This window comes from Oncorhynchus gorbuscha, linkage group LG16 (assembly GCF_021184085.1).
Source record: "Oncorhynchus gorbuscha isolate QuinsamMale2020 ecotype Even-year linkage group LG16, OgorEven_v1.0, whole genome shotgun sequence".
Lineage (NCBI taxonomy): Eukaryota > Metazoa > Chordata > Actinopteri > Salmoniformes > Salmonidae > Oncorhynchus > Oncorhynchus gorbuscha.
In genome coordinates, this window is record NC_060188.1 from 72,106,991 (window position 1) to 72,122,363 (window position 15,373).

A 15,373-nucleotide genomic window follows, 5' to 3' on the forward strand; every position below is an offset into this window, starting at 1 on the left:
TCAAAAGTTTGGACATGCCTACAAATTCCAGGGTTTTTCTTTATTTTAAATATTTCCTACATTGTAGAATCATAGTGAAGTCATCAAAACTATGAAATAACACATATGGAATCATGTAGTAACCAAAAAAGTGTTAAACAAATCTAAATATATTTAACATTTGAGATTCTACAAAGTAGCCAACCTTTTCCTTGATAGCGTTGCACACTCTTGGCATTCTCTCACCCAGCTTCATGAGGTAGTCACCTGGAATGCATTTCAATTAACAGGTGTGCCTTGTTAACTTAATTTGTGGAATTTCTTTCCTTCTTAATGCATTTGAGCCAATCAGTTGTGTTGTGACAAGGTAGGGGTAGTATACAGAAGATAACCCTATTTAGTAAAAGACCAAGTCCATACTATGGCAAGAACATCTCAAAATAAGCAAAGAGAAATCACAGTCCATCATTACTTTAAGACATGAAGGTCAATCTGGAAAACTTCAAGAACGTTGAAAGTTTCTTCAAGTGCAATCTCAAAAACCATCAAGCACAATGATGAAACTGGCTCTCACGAGGACCGCCACAGGAAAGGAAGACCCAGAGTTACCTCTGCTGCAGAGAAGTTCATTAGAGTTAACTACACCTCAGATTGCAGCCCAGATAAATGCTTCACAGAGTTCAAGTAACAGACATAACTCAACATCAACTGATCAGAGGAGACTGAGTGTATCAGGCCTTGATGGTCAAATTGCTGTAAAGAAAACACCACTAAAGAATACCGGACATTAGACCGGTGGAAATCTGTCCTTTGGTATGATGAGTCCAAATTTGAGATTTTTTCCAACCGCCGTGTCTTTGTGAAACGCAGAGTAGGTGAACAGATGATCTCTGCATGTGTGGTTTCCACTGTGATGTATGGAGGTGGTGTAATGGTGTGGGGATGGTTTGCTGGTGACACGGTCATTGATTTATTTAGAATTCAAGGCACACTTAACCAGCATGGCTACCACAGCATTCTGCAGCGATACGCCATCCCATCTGGTTTGCGCTTAATGGGACTATCCTTTGTTTTTCAACAGGACAATGACCCAAAACACACCTCCAGGCTGTGTAAAGGCTATTTGACCAAGGAGAGTGATGGAGCGCTGCATCAGATGACCTGGCCTCCACAAATCACCCAACCACAACCCAATTGAGATGGTTTGGGATGAGTTGGAACACAGCGTGAAGCAAAAGCAGCCAAAAAGTGCTAAGCATCTCCTTCAAAAGTATTGTAAAAGCATTCCAGGTGAAGCTGGTTGAGAGAATGCCAAGAGTGTGCATAGCTGTCATCAAGGCAAAGGGTGGCTACTTTGAAGAAACTTAAATATAAAATATATTTTGATTTGTTTAACCCTTTTTTGTTACTACATGATTCCATTTGTAATTTCATAGTGTTGATATCTTCACTAATATTCTACAATGTAGAAAATTGTAAAAAATTAAGAAAAACCCTTGAATGAGTAGGTGAGGCCAAACTTTTGACTGGTACTGTATATATACGGTAGACACACACACACACACACACACACACACACACACACACACACACACACACACACACACACACACACACACACACACACACACACACACACACACACACACACACACACACACACACACACACACACACACACACACACACGAAAACCCTAGAAAAGGCACACAATGAACAAAACAACCTCCCAAGTGTGTGTTGTGTGTGCATATATATGTGTGTTTACAGTAAGTGTGGGCAAGAATGAGACAATTACAACTGAGACTACCACTATAGATATTATACATTTCAAATCTCAAAGCTAAGGCGGATTTCCAATGTCCATTCCAACATAGGACATTTTGTCTATTCCTTTTTTTCCTCCAGATTTTCCTTCCCAACTTTCCCTGACATTGTGTTGTGAAACGTGAACAGCTGATTAAAAGCTTAAGTTCTGACACCTGCAGGACTGCTGTCCTCCAACACCAGAGTGGCCTGTCTAGTTGACCCTCTCTGGCACTCCATCATGTGAGAAAAAAAATACTGCCTAATCAAGAGGAATCCCCACAGCTTGGACAATCAATAACCAATGAAGACACATGGCTTGGCCATCATTGGATTGTGCCTGACAAAGCTCAAACAGGGCAAATTGATCATCCAGCCCCCACCTCCACAGCACAGTAAACCACTAATGTCTGTTGTTGGCCATGCTTTTCACAGATGTTGCAAATACAGGATGGTTTTAGTGCTTTCAGTGATTTCCTCCAGAACGGTGTGTGTATGGTTCAGGGCAGTGCTCTCCCTCTGCAGTGATGGTGGGTGAGAGGGATCCCTTTCCTCAACACTGGGTCCCAAGGTCCAATCTCTATTGTCATGTCCATGTCTCAATGAGAGGCATTTGCAGCTCATATTTTGATCTAATTCAGCCCCATTGTCAAAGCTCTCTCAGCTTGAAGAAACATGTCCTTCTACTAACAACACTTAAAGGCAAAAACAAACACATGTACATGCATGTTGAATCACAGAATGTTGTGCAAATCACAGAAATGGTTCTCATTATACTTTGTCATTATGATAGAAAATTCAACCAAGAAAAAAGAAGCAAGACAACAAAATGGCTTCAGATACTATGATCCCTACAGTTTCTGCAGTGTTGTCAATGTCAGTGCTTTCTTTCAACTGATGCTGTTTTTAAAAAAGGATTCCAATGTAGCTCATTATGTGACACAAAAAGACCAAATGAAACAACGACAGACTCAGACACTGACTGCTTCACAAACAAAACATCATATTCAGACAGTTCTTCAATATATGTTGATCGTCAAGCAAATATGGCTGACTGGACGGGTTAGGGTCAAAGAAACACGCAAAAAACAACAGAAGGAAACTGAGGAAAATCAAGGCTGAGCGAGAGAGAGAGAGAGAGAGCGAGAGAGAGAGAGAGAGAGATCGATAAGACAGGAGAGTTGGAGTAGAAGTGCAGCATGATGACTGGCATGGGCGGCCCTGGTAGGGGGGGGGGGGTCTTAGTGGTGGGCATCTCTCATACGATCTTCTTGATGCTGGGCCTTTTGAAGCTGCCTGCGCTGCGCTGCTTCTGCACCTGGCTGGCAGAACCATGGCGTGTGCGTCCGCTGTTGCTGTGACCCGTGGTCGGAGAGAGCTCCACGTTCTCCTTGTCGATGCCTGCCGGAGGATGGACGGACACACGCCATCAGGTATAATATGTCACACTAATAATTGAGAAACTATTCTATGATATAATTCTACAGAAATGCTAACGCTTTTGAGACATCCACCTGAAGAGTGTATATAACTACAGAGATTCTCTGTTGTTATATACAAATCCAACAATAGGCAGAGTAGTCAACCCATGGACTGATGTAAGTGCTCCAACTTATCGCAACAGGGTTGCTCTGTGTTTTGAACAAACAGGACATATGGTGTACGGGCATTGAAACATTATGTACAAAGACTTCATCACAAACGCTCCAGTAGTGTTGTTTGGCTTTGTGATGGGCCTCTGCTTCCCCCCACACACCTCTGAGAGGCTGTGCCGTGTGCCTGGGAGTGAGGAGCAGCATGGGGACGAGGGGCTGTAATACCTGGCCGGACGAGGTGTGGGGTGAAAACGGCGGACTTAGAGCAAGGCAGAGAAGCTTCTCAGACACAGAGTGGGAAAGAAACAGGAGGGAGTGACCATGGCAACCCAAAAAAGAGGAATGACAGGAAACAAAAGAGCAACATGATTAACAAAAACAAAACATAACAAAGAGTGACAGAAATCAATCATGAGGGGAAAATGATTCATTCAGCATTCTCAGGTGTATCAGACCATATGGTTTAGATTATAAGTTTACATACCAAGTCCATCTATATAATCAAGTATCTTTAGTTCCAAATAAAATGTCCAATATAGAGCAAGAGGCTCATTCCTTCTTCCAAATAGTGGCATATCATGAATTACTCAAATGTTCTTCAGGACAAAAAAAAATGAAACATTTCCAAAAGTATATAGACATCCAGAATAGAATATGTTCTGAACACAAATGTGGATGCTGCCATGATTACGGAAAAGCAAGAATGAATCGTGAATAATAATGAGGGAGAAAGTTAGAGGCATAGATATCATAACCCCCAAAATGCTAACCTCCCCCGTTACTGGTACTGCATCAATTACTTTCTCACACATCATTATCACCATTCATTCATAATTATCTGTAATTCATTCATGATTATCACGATTCAGTCATGGTAGCATCCATAAACTATAAGTGAATTTTTCCAAATACTAATGACACCTTCAAATGGCGGACTAGATGCATAAAGTACTTTCATTTCTAAACAGTAAAACAGACAGAAAATACCCTCACAGAAAAGGTGACATTCTGTACTGTCGCCTCACAGCAAACATCTGATGGAGTATAGAGCCAAATTAAAAGTTTTAGCTTCTGTCCAAATAAATACATAGGGGAGTGTATATAGTTTCTAGTAGTGGTGTGGGGGCTGTGCTTTGGCAAAGTGGGTGGGGTTATATCCTTCCTGTTTGGCCCTGTCCGGGTGTGTCCTCGGATGGGGCCACAATGTCTCCTGTCCCCTCCTGTCTCAGCCTCCAGTATTTATGCTGCAGTAGTTTGTGTCGGGGGGCTAGGGTCAGTTTGTTATATCTGGAGTACTTCTCCTGTCCTATTCGGTGTCCTGTGTGAATCTAAGTGTGCGTTCTCTAATTCTCTCCTTCTTTCTTTCTCTCTCTCGGAGGACCTGAGCCCTAGGACCATGCCCCAGGACTACCTGACATGATGACTCCTTGCTGTCCCCAGTCCACCTGGCCATGCTGCTGCTCCAGTTTCAACTGTTCTGCCTTACTATTATTCGACCATGCTGGTCATTTATGAACATTTGAACATCTTGGCCATGTTCTGTTATAATCCCCACCCGGCACAGCCAGAAGAGGACTGGCCACCCCACATAGCCTGGTTCCTCTCTAGGTTTCTTCCTAGGTTTTGGCCTTTCTAGGGAGTTTTTCCTAGCCACCGTGCTTCTACACCTGCATTGCTTGCTGTTTGGGGTTTTAGGCTGGGTTTCTGTACAGCACTTTGAGATATCAGCTGATGTACGAATGGCTATATAAATACATTTGATTTGATTTGATTTAGATGTACCCGTCATTTCAGGGGGGGTAGGGGGGGACACACCACCTTAGTGGTGCTCTAATGAGACTTGTTGGAGATGGTCTATAAAATACACCGCATCAAGCATAACAAATGAGGAGGAAAAGGGAACACAAACATGAAATGAAATGTGTGTGAACACTAAATGATCCATTTTGAGATCATGCATTAATGAGTTAAAGAAAGAGAGAATAAGCCTCACACATGGACCAGGTTGGGGAACCACTATGTAATGATACATATAGTGGATGGAACTTCTCAGATGATGTTGGATTCAGTTGGAAATGGATGGATGGTCATTTATAGTTCTTTCTAATTATGTGTTTGTTAGCGCAAGTTTATTCTTCTGATTGGTAAAATGGAAAGACTAAACAGGCCAGACTATATTAAGATGAAGATAAGATGCAGACAGGTCAATGGATCAAATAGTTATTTTGTTTGAGATAAAGGTGACTCTAAAGTATCACAGCTATTCCTAAGAAACAAATCTGCCAAGAGACAGAAGGGCTGGATTTGACTGCATGTGTTCGTGTGTGTGCGTACACTGTATCTGATCAGACCTGGGGAGTGCTGGGAGGTGGCCAGTGAGGTCATGGAGTTGGAGAGGTTGAGGTTGGCTGTGATGCTGAGCTGGCTCTGGCCCGGCGGGGGGTAGGGCGACGTGGGCGTACGCAGACACTCCTCGCTCGTCTCCTCGTCGATCCCCGGCAGATACGTGTCAATCAAAGCATCCAGGAACTTCACTATCAGCTCAGCGTAGTCTGGGAACTGGGTTTGCTGTTGGCACAAGGAATATAGTTTACTAACACTGACAATAAACCTTCCATACTCTAAAGAGTTAAATGAGTTGTGTCTGCTCACCTTTGAGAAGGGCCCAGCGAATCTCCACAGACCATTAAACCCAAAGCCTGAGAGAGAAACCAAAGAAACATTGATGAGGATTAAATGGTCATTGTCACTCCAGAACCCATGGTTGTAACTGTATGGCGGGAGGAGTGGGTGGAGTCTCACTCTGCAGGTAGGAGGGCTGGTACAGGGGGGGTGACTCCTCGTGGTAAACCATACTCTGCACGATGCCATGGATGGGGTTTAGGAGATTAGGGTCCTGGCACAGTGATAGGAGGGTGTTGATCTTTGAGTCCAGCAAGTTATGACTGGAGAGAAAACCGCAAGATGATATGAATGGATGAAAGTTATTTATGCATGCGTACACATTAAAAGGGGATTGGAAAAAAGACATACTTTATTGGGTTGAAATGAAACACTTACACAACTGGAAAGACTTTAGGGAAGACAACACTAGCTTCAGCTAAAAACTCATAGAGGATTCTCTGGTCAAACTCATCTGTTGTATTCTTCACCAACGTAGCCTGTAGTAGAGACAAGCATGTTAGAAATAGGCACAAACTAATACAGAGGAAGTGGGAGAGAAGCGGAGTGAGTGGTCTCACCAGGACAGTGAGCAGCAGAGCCTGGATCTTGGGATCTGTGAGGACCTCCTCATCCAGCAGCACGTTGGACTCTGACACAGACACCTTCCTCAGAGTATGGTGGGAGATTCTTTGGGTCGATTCTGTGGAATGGAAGGGAGGGGAGGAGAGAGCGAGGGTGTGTGAAAGAGAGCGAGGGTGTGAGAGCGAGCGAGGGTGTGAGAGCGAGCGAGGGTGTGAGAGCGAGCGATAGGGACCTGTGCCAGTTTCAAAGAATCTGCAGTTGCCACAATCATTTTTGGACTTAAATGAATTATATGTCCCAAAGATACTTGAAGAAAAAATAAATAAATAAATATATATATATTTATTATTTAACTTGGCAAGTCAGTTAAGAACAAAATGACGGCCTACCCCCCCAGCCAAACCCTCCCCTAACCCGGATGACGCTGGGCCAACTGTGCACCGACCTAGTGGGACTCCCGATGACGGTCGGTTTTGACACTAACCAAATTCTGTAGTGAAGCCTCTAGCACAGCAATACAGTGCCTTAGACCGTAGCGCCATTCTGGAGGCCCAATATAACTTAGAAAATGACTCATGAGCTTAGTTCAATTGTTTGACCCCATCAGGACCCAAAATAAGGTTGTTTTACTCCAAAGTAAATGTAAACAAACACTTTATAGCCTCAGAACATGGTTAAAATTATCAATTTGATATCATGGATTGTCAGTTATTGAATCCGTGGCGGTCTATGAATTTGAGATTGGTTACATTTCGCCAGCCACATGCCTCAGCTTTTTACCGAAACAGTGGCGGGGGAAAACACTTTATCATTGTTTCAACTACATGTTGCCCCTTTAAAATCAGTGTCAAAAGCCACACACATTGTGTAAGTGTCTGGTATACAGGAGACAAACTGACCTGGACACTCATAATCGTTCTCCGCCACCCTCCTCATCTTTGGAGGCGTGGTGATTCCAGACTCCATCTCTGGCCTCTTTGGTGCTTTAGTGTCTGATATCAAGTGATCAAAACTCTTCCTAGTGCCTGGTGAGCCAGCGTTGAAAAACTCATGTTAAACAATGGGGCATACATACACAGGTCAACTCCCCATACATAACCTAGTACATACAAGCATGGATATTCTATGGATATCCAAGTAATCATGTATGAATGTAAATAGTCTAAATACCTCCGATCAGTTGTCGCATGTTAAAACTCCTCTGTTGGTCAGAGGCCTGGATCTAGCAGCAGAGAATGACTGACAGGTGTCTTACCCAGCAATTTCTTAGTGTTTGCTTGGGAAGGCTGGCCCATGTCCAGGCTCATGGACTTCCGTGTGCGCGGGCTGATCTGCCCCCCTGTGGGGTAGTGGACCACTAAGTAGCGCTCCGACACCTTGGGGGACGTCCACGGCTGACTCTCCCTAAGAGTTCTGACACAGAGGGAGGGGAGGGAAGAACAAAACATTCTGAAAGGTGAACACATACGGTCCATAAAATTCCTCTTTGATATTATTCGATACAGCGAGAGACAAATTCTGCTTAGTCAGCTGGTGCTGCAGCTACTCTATCAGCCTCTACATCAACTCAGCAGTCAGCCCTGTAGTCATTCACCGGCAGCTGGGGTCGCTGTGGTGCACAGAGTACGTGTCCATGGGAACATTCTCCATGGTAACGTCTGAGAGGAGCAGGGACTTCCTGTGCTTGAGGCTACAGCGGCTCCGGACCTCCTCCGAGACAGTGAGGAGAGCTACACAGACATTTCACAGGTCAATTCAATACTATATCAGTTTATTTTCTACACAGAAACAATTGCCATGCGAATAAAGAATATCATTGTTTAAAGACAATATGAACAATCCTACTATGGCTGAAAAATAAAATTATGGCTTCATTGTGGAGTGCTCCGTTAACTCACCTGCCAGGTAGGCCACACTCTGGGTGTTCACCTCAAACTTGTCACAGTTGAGGTGTTTTCCCACCAGGGCCAGTAGTGTGTGGAGGATCCGGATGGTCCGCGCCACTGTGTTGGGGGAGGGGTGTCTGTACCCTAGACAGAGAGGTGGGTGGTTAATTCTGTTTTTTTTTTTACAAAGAGCAGTCCCCATGCATGCAGTCCCCAGCCGACCCGAGGCTTAGACACCTCCACCTACTTACCTTTCAACAGATGACCCACTAGTGCAAAGTTGAAGTTGGAGTTGAAGTTGAGGCCCACGAAGTGGTCCATCTGTTTACAGTGCCACTCCAGAGGCTTCCTGATCTCCATAAACACCTCCTCTGGACTCTGTACAGGGAGAAACGGGAGGAACACACACAATTCAAGTCAGGGAAAGATAATGAAATCAAAGTGAAACTGCAAAAAGATCTGGCCGAAAATGTGAGCCGAATGTTTGTGGAAGACAAACCTTCTGAATGGGTGTGTGTCTGGTACCGTGTGTATGTTTAGTACCTTGTCATTGAAGACCCTGAGGCTGTCCAGTGTGTGGAGGTTCTGCTCCAGCAGAGCGGTGCCGGCAGAGTAGAGGTTGACCTCGTCCAGCTGGAGCACAGCCACGGCCACCCAGAACAGAGCCTTGTGCATGTTGGAGTCCTGAAGGAAAAACACAGGCTGTTATTTACTCTCACCACCACTACTGTCCAACACACGCATACACACAATCACCATCCAACACACGCATACACACAATCACCATCCAACACACGCATACACACAATCACCATCCAACACACGCATACACACAATCACCATCCAACACACGCATACACACAATCACCATCCAACACACCACCCACACCCACACCCACACCCACACCCACACCCACACACGAGCCGTGGAGGGCCAACAAACACACTTGCAGTCAGAGCGAGTCTCGCATGACCATTTACGGCCAACATCCATTGTCGCTCAGCAGCCAATTCACCACATACAGGCCAGGGCCAAAATAACTTCCCTTCTCTCAGTAAGCCTGCTTCAAACATGTGGGTTATACTCAATAGAATGTGATTTGCAGGCGGGCACACATACATACACACACAAGAGGAAGTTAGCTCACCAGAACATTTAGCACATCTCTTAAATTAGCCTTTGAGAGTTGCCTTCTGTGTGTTTGTGTGTACCTTGTTGAGGAGCGGCTGTAGCTTGGTGAGAGCAATGACTGTGGCTTCTATTAACACCTGGCTGTTGTAGTTATCAGGTCCCTTTAGACAGCTCTCCAGACCCTGTGGGACCCAAGACAGCAGGTCAGTTCAGTCTGGGCAGCACAGGTTATACAAACACAGACCCTTTCAACAGACAGGATCAGACACCGTACAACTAATCCCAATAATTGTAACAAAATCTATTTGAAAACGTGCGAAGTTACCACTAGGAGTAGTGATGTTCATATGGACTTAGAATGTCACTTAGCAGGTAAAAAAAATATTTAAAAAAGTACAAAAGATGCAAGCGCAGTTACTTGAAGTGATAGAATCTATTTTTACACTGGCAAAGACACAGTACAAGATACACTACATATACATGTGACAAGATAGTACAATATTTCAGGACGTGGTTTCCATGAGATGTCTTAATTCTGGGTATAATATGACGTAGCGAGCAGCAGGGGAGAGTTATGGGACACAGACCCGGTCTATGCTGAGCAGGGGGCTGGCCTTGCTGAGGATCCTGATGATCTGTTTGATCTGGCCGTGGGTCACCCTCTTACTGATGCACCCAAACACCACCAGAGCTCTGGGCTGCAGGGACGGGTTGTACTGGAACGCAAACCTGATGGAGGGAAGGGAAGGGAGCGAGGAAGAGATGGAGGGAATGATGAATTACAATCCATTCACACACATGCCTTATAAAAGCCAATCAAGTGGTCTGAAGCCTCTTTACATTGCTCTGACATCATCAGAAAATATGTAAGCTATGCATTTAGAGCAGACAGTGTGGTTGGCTCCACTGAGTCAGTGTTAGTTAGAAGAGGGTAAAAGAGTTTACCATACCTCTGAGCCAGCTCTGTCCACTGGTCCAGCCACTTACAGCTTGGAATGTCCCTCATACAGGCCTTGTGGAGGAGGGGAAACACAATTATGAGCATATACAGTACCAGTTAAAAGTTTAGACACACTCGCTCACTCACGGGTTCTCTTTATTTTGACTATTTTCTACATTGTCAAATAATCAAAACTATGAAATAGCACATTCTGAATCATGTAGTAACCAAAAAAGTGTTAAAACAAATCTAAATATATTTTAGATTCTTCAAAGGAGCCACCCTTTGCCTTGATGACAGCTTTACACACTCTTGACATTCTCTCAACCAGCTTCATGAGGAACGCTTTTCCAACATTCTTGAAGGAGGTCCCACACATGCTGAGCACTTGTTGGCTACTTATTTTTATTTATTTTTACCATTATTTAACTAGGCAAGTCAGTTAAGAACAAATTCTTATTTACAATGACGGCCAATTTTCGCCACCCTATGGGACTCCCAATCCCGGACGGTCCTTCACACTGCGGTCCAACTCATCCCAAATCAGTTCGGATGATTGTGGAGACCATGTCATCGGATGCTGCACTCCATCACTCTCCTTGGTCAAATAGCACTTACACAGCCTGGAAGTGTGTTAGGTCATTATCCTGTTGAAAAACGAATGATGGTCCCACTAAGCACAAACCAGATGGGAATGTGAATCGCTGCAGAATGCTGTTGAAGCCATGCTGGTTAAGTGTGCCTTGAATTATTATTTTTAGTTTTTTAGTTAAAAATTTGACCCCTTTTCCTCCCCAATTTCGTGGTATCCAATTGTTGTAGTAGCTACTATCTTGTCTCATCGCTACAACTCCCGTAACGGCTCGGGAGAGACGAAGGTTGAAAGTCATGCGTCCTCCGATACCCAACCAAGCCGCACTGCTTTTTAACACAGTGCGCATCCAACCCGGAAGCCAGCCGCACCAATGTGTCGGAGGAAACACCGTGCCACCTTGGTTAGCGCGCACTGCGCCCGGCCCGCCACAGGAGTCGCTGGTGCGCGATGAGACAAGGACATCCCTACCGACCAAGCCCTCCTAAACCCGGACGACGCTAGGCCAATTGTGCGTCGCCCCACGGAACTCCCGGTCGCGGCCGGTTACGACAGAGCCTGGGCGCGAACCCAGGGACTCTGATGGCACAGCTGGCACTGTAGTGTGCCTTGAATTCTAAATAAATCACCAACAGTGTCACCAGAAAAGCACCCCCTCACCTTCACACCTCCTCCTCCATGCACAGTAGGAACCACACATGCTGAGATCATCCGTTCACTCACTCTGCATCTCACAAAGACACGGTGGTTGGAACCAAAAATCTCAAATTTGGACTCATCAGACCAAAGGATAGATTGTGTTTCTTGGCCCAAGCAAGTCTCTTCTTCTTATTGGTGTCCTTTAGTAGTGGTTTCTTTGCAGAAATTAAACCATTCACGCAGTCTCCTCTGAACAGTTGATGTTGAGATGGGTCTGTTACTTGAAATCTGAGAAGCATTTATTTGGGCTGCAATCTCAGGTGCAGTTAACTTTAATGAACTTATCCTCTGCAGCAGAGGTAACTCTGTCTTCCTTTCCTGTGGCGATCCTCATGAGAGCCAGTTTCATCATAGCGCTTGATGGTTTTTGCGACTGCACTTGAAGAAACTTTATAAAGTTCTTGACATTTTCTGGATTGACTGACCTTCATGTCTTAAAGTAATGATGGACTGTTTCTCTTTGCTTATGTGAGCTGCTTTTGCCATAACATGGACTTGGTCTTTTACCAAATAGAGCCATCTTCTGTATACCACCCCAGCCTTGTCACAACATAAGTGATTGGCTCAAACACATTAAGAAGGAAAGAAATTCCACAAATTAACAACACACGCATTCCAGGTGAAATGCATTCCAGGTGACTACCTCACAAAGCTGGTTGAGAGAATGCCAAGAGTGTGCAGAGCTGTCATCAAGGCAAAGGGTGGCTACGTTGAAGAATCTCAAATATATTTGGATTTGTTTAACACTTTTTTGGTTACTACATGATTTCATGTGTTATTTCATAGTTTTGATGTCTTCACTATTATTCTACAATGTGGAAAATAGTACAAATAAAGAAAAACCCTGGAATGAGTAGGTGTGTCCAAACCTTTGACTGGTACTGTATGAAAAACATATTTTTTTAAAGAACTTTTAAATTCTAGACTGGATTTGTATGAAGGCAAGTGGAATATTGAATTTGGTTAGTGTTCACCGAACATCTAGACCGGTAGAGACAGTAGTGTCATGCTATAGTGATGTAATGATAAGTGATTAAGTCAGTGGGGTGATCTCCTGACCTCCATGATCTCCAGCAGGGCCTCAGTGACGGTCTCCAGGGAGGACAGGGCGAAGGTCTCCCTCTCGTAGGAACCGGGGGAGAAGGAGCGGTCGCGGTAGCTGGAGCGGAAGGCGATGACCGCAGCAGACTTGACCTTACTGATGCCAAACAGCAGGTAGAACTTAGGCAGGGAGAACTCTGTCAGGCTCAGCCTCAGGACCTGCTTGGTCTCCTCTGGAATAGAGAAACACACATGGGAATAGTTATCACTGAGTCTCAGCAAGGCTATACATCAAGAAATACATCAAGAAAAAACTGCTTTCAAAACACTGAATCACCACGACACTGATCAACCCTCGGCCTTTTAATCATGTTCACTTCTCCCTATTTCTGTCTGTCTGTCCTCAGTCTACAGCCAGGGTGCCGTGTGTGTGTGGCTTCCTCACCGCTGAAGTTGAGCTGGGCGCAGGTACAGAGGGAGTGGATTATGTTGATGACCAGGCCGTGTGTGGAGGCTCGTAGGGACAGGGGACCGGTGGCCACCAGTAGTGTGACCACGTGGAACAGGTAGGGCAGGTGAGTGGCCACGTCCAGAGAGTTGTTGAAGGACAGCATGAGCATGTAACGGGCCAGAATGGCGATGTCATCCCACATCAGGTGCTGCTCCAGGGTGGGCGTGGGAGACAGACACGTCTTATCGATGATCTTACACATGCGGATGATCACCTGCCAGATAGACACGGGTCGGGGTTAAGGTTACATCAAAGGTTGGGTACGTTACCACATTTGACATCCTATCTATTATCTTTCCCTTCCACCCAAGGGAAAGAACAGGATGACTCAGGACTCTCATGTCACCTAGCATCTCTGGGAAGATCCCTTATCCCCCCTGTTTTTAAAGGTTACAGGCAGAACTGGGAATGCATAGAGTAATGCTTTATATCCCAGTCTGGTGTTGATCCATTGTACAATCACAATATCTAAACGTGTGTTCAGCTTTTTGCCTTGACATACGAGAGTAGATAAAAGAGACGTCACCCCGACACAGACTGGCCTTTGTTTTCAGAGGCTTCCTTCCTCTTCCTGGCACTAGATCAGCATTGTACATTTGTTTTTATTATTTCACCTTTATTTAACCAAGTAGGCCAGTTGAGAATAAGTTCTCATTTCCAACTGTGACCTGGCAAGACTACTTCATTGGGCAATACATTAAACTCCCTCTTTCTTTCTGAGAAATCAGCTCAACAGTCAAAAGGAAATGATAAATAACACAGACCACCAAATGACAGAAATAGTTGTGACACAAACAGCACTGTTGTTGAGAGGTACTGTGGTCATGACAACTGGAAGAGTTGTTCAATGTCAGCGTGCCAGGGTAGGCACATGGAAATGTGTCTGCCTGCATGTGCAGTTTGTGAGATTTAAAAACAGGCTTCATTCATACTGTAGGAGTACAAATACTAATCAGTAACAATATGTAATGTCATCTATAACATTGGATACTGTATTAGCTACTATTAATTCAGTGACATTACAAGATCACAACTTGCCATAAAGAAGTATAAGGACTGCATAGAACAGACATTTCATGGCATTTGATAGGAAAACGGACATCCAGAAATCATTTATTCATCTGTAGTGGATCTGTATTGATGCTTGCAGCAGATATTCTTGAAGCAGATATCCTTGTCTAGACTCAAGTCACAGAATCAACCTTTGAAGGGAATAGCCTGTGAAGGGTTCAACCTGTGAAGGGAATAGCCACAGTAGTAATTCCTGATGTTTATGTGTGCGTTGCTCACCTTGCTGGACACCAACTTGACGTTCCCTGAGGCCAGAGCCACAGCCGTGTCGGCCATCACCTCAGCCTTGATGGATCCCAGGCCTCCTGTAGCGCTGGTCTTGATGAAGCTGTCCAACACCACGTCCAACAGGTCCGTTATCTACAGAACAAGGATACAACAGGACCTCAGCTCAGAGACTAAATAAATTCCCCTCCATTACTAACTAGCGTATTTGTCTCAAGTAATTTCTATTTAAGAAAGCCAGCATCTTTTTCAGTCAGACCACAACTTCCCGCTCTACACTAACACGCAAAGATACGTTTTTCATGATTTTCAGGTGGCTAGCATGATAACTGGTTGCGATCTGAAAAGTACAGGGACGCTGACAAAGAGAGTTATTATACCTATTATACATAAGGGGATAACACACTCTCATAATATCTGATAAGGCCTCTATAACATCCTGAACAGTGAGTCCACTGAATCCTTCAGCCATTTCCCAGATCCTAAATCAGCAGTAAAATAAAGCCAACAGCAGACTGGCCTGATGGACGAGTACTGTACGGCCTCAATAACAGCAGACTGGGCTGATGGACGAGTACTGTACGGCCTCAATAACAGCAGACTGGGCTGGTGGACGAGTACTGTATGGCCACAATAACAGCAGACTGGCC

At 44.7% G+C, this 15,373-nt stretch overlaps 1 protein-coding gene across 1 annotated transcript in view; it reads right to left on the reverse strand.

Moving 5' to 3' along the window:
- Positions 1–1,564: 1,564 nt before the first annotated feature.
- The window catches only part of LOC123999100 (neurofibromin-like), a 67,315-nt gene continuing 53,506 nt past the window's right edge, over positions 1,565–15,373 (reverse strand). Inside the window, exons 40-58 of the mRNA XM_046304512.1 lie at positions 14,718–14,858; positions 13,362–13,641; positions 12,935–13,149; positions 10,595–10,656; positions 10,232–10,373; positions 9,725–9,826; positions 9,056–9,196; positions 8,764–8,890; positions 8,525–8,656; positions 8,221–8,356; positions 7,882–8,039; positions 7,526–7,651; positions 6,623–6,744; positions 6,441–6,541; positions 6,183–6,325; positions 6,033–6,079; positions 5,732–5,948; positions 3,542–3,659; positions 1,565–3,186 (exon numbers count right to left, since the gene is read on the reverse strand). Of these exons, the coding sequence (XP_046160468.1) occupies positions 3,027–3,186; positions 3,542–3,659; positions 5,732–5,948; positions 6,033–6,079; positions 6,183–6,325; positions 6,441–6,541; positions 6,623–6,744; positions 7,526–7,651; positions 7,882–8,039; positions 8,221–8,356; positions 8,525–8,656; positions 8,764–8,890; positions 9,056–9,196; positions 9,725–9,826; positions 10,232–10,373; positions 10,595–10,656; positions 12,935–13,149; positions 13,362–13,641; positions 14,718–14,858 (2,670 nt within the window). The 3' untranslated portion in view covers positions 1,565–3,026. The remainder of the gene's footprint in view (positions 3,187–3,541; positions 3,660–5,731; positions 5,949–6,032; positions 6,080–6,182; positions 6,326–6,440; positions 6,542–6,622; positions 6,745–7,525; positions 7,652–7,881; positions 8,040–8,220; positions 8,357–8,524; positions 8,657–8,763; positions 8,891–9,055; positions 9,197–9,724; positions 9,827–10,231; positions 10,374–10,594; positions 10,657–12,934; positions 13,150–13,361; positions 13,642–14,717; positions 14,859–15,373) is intronic.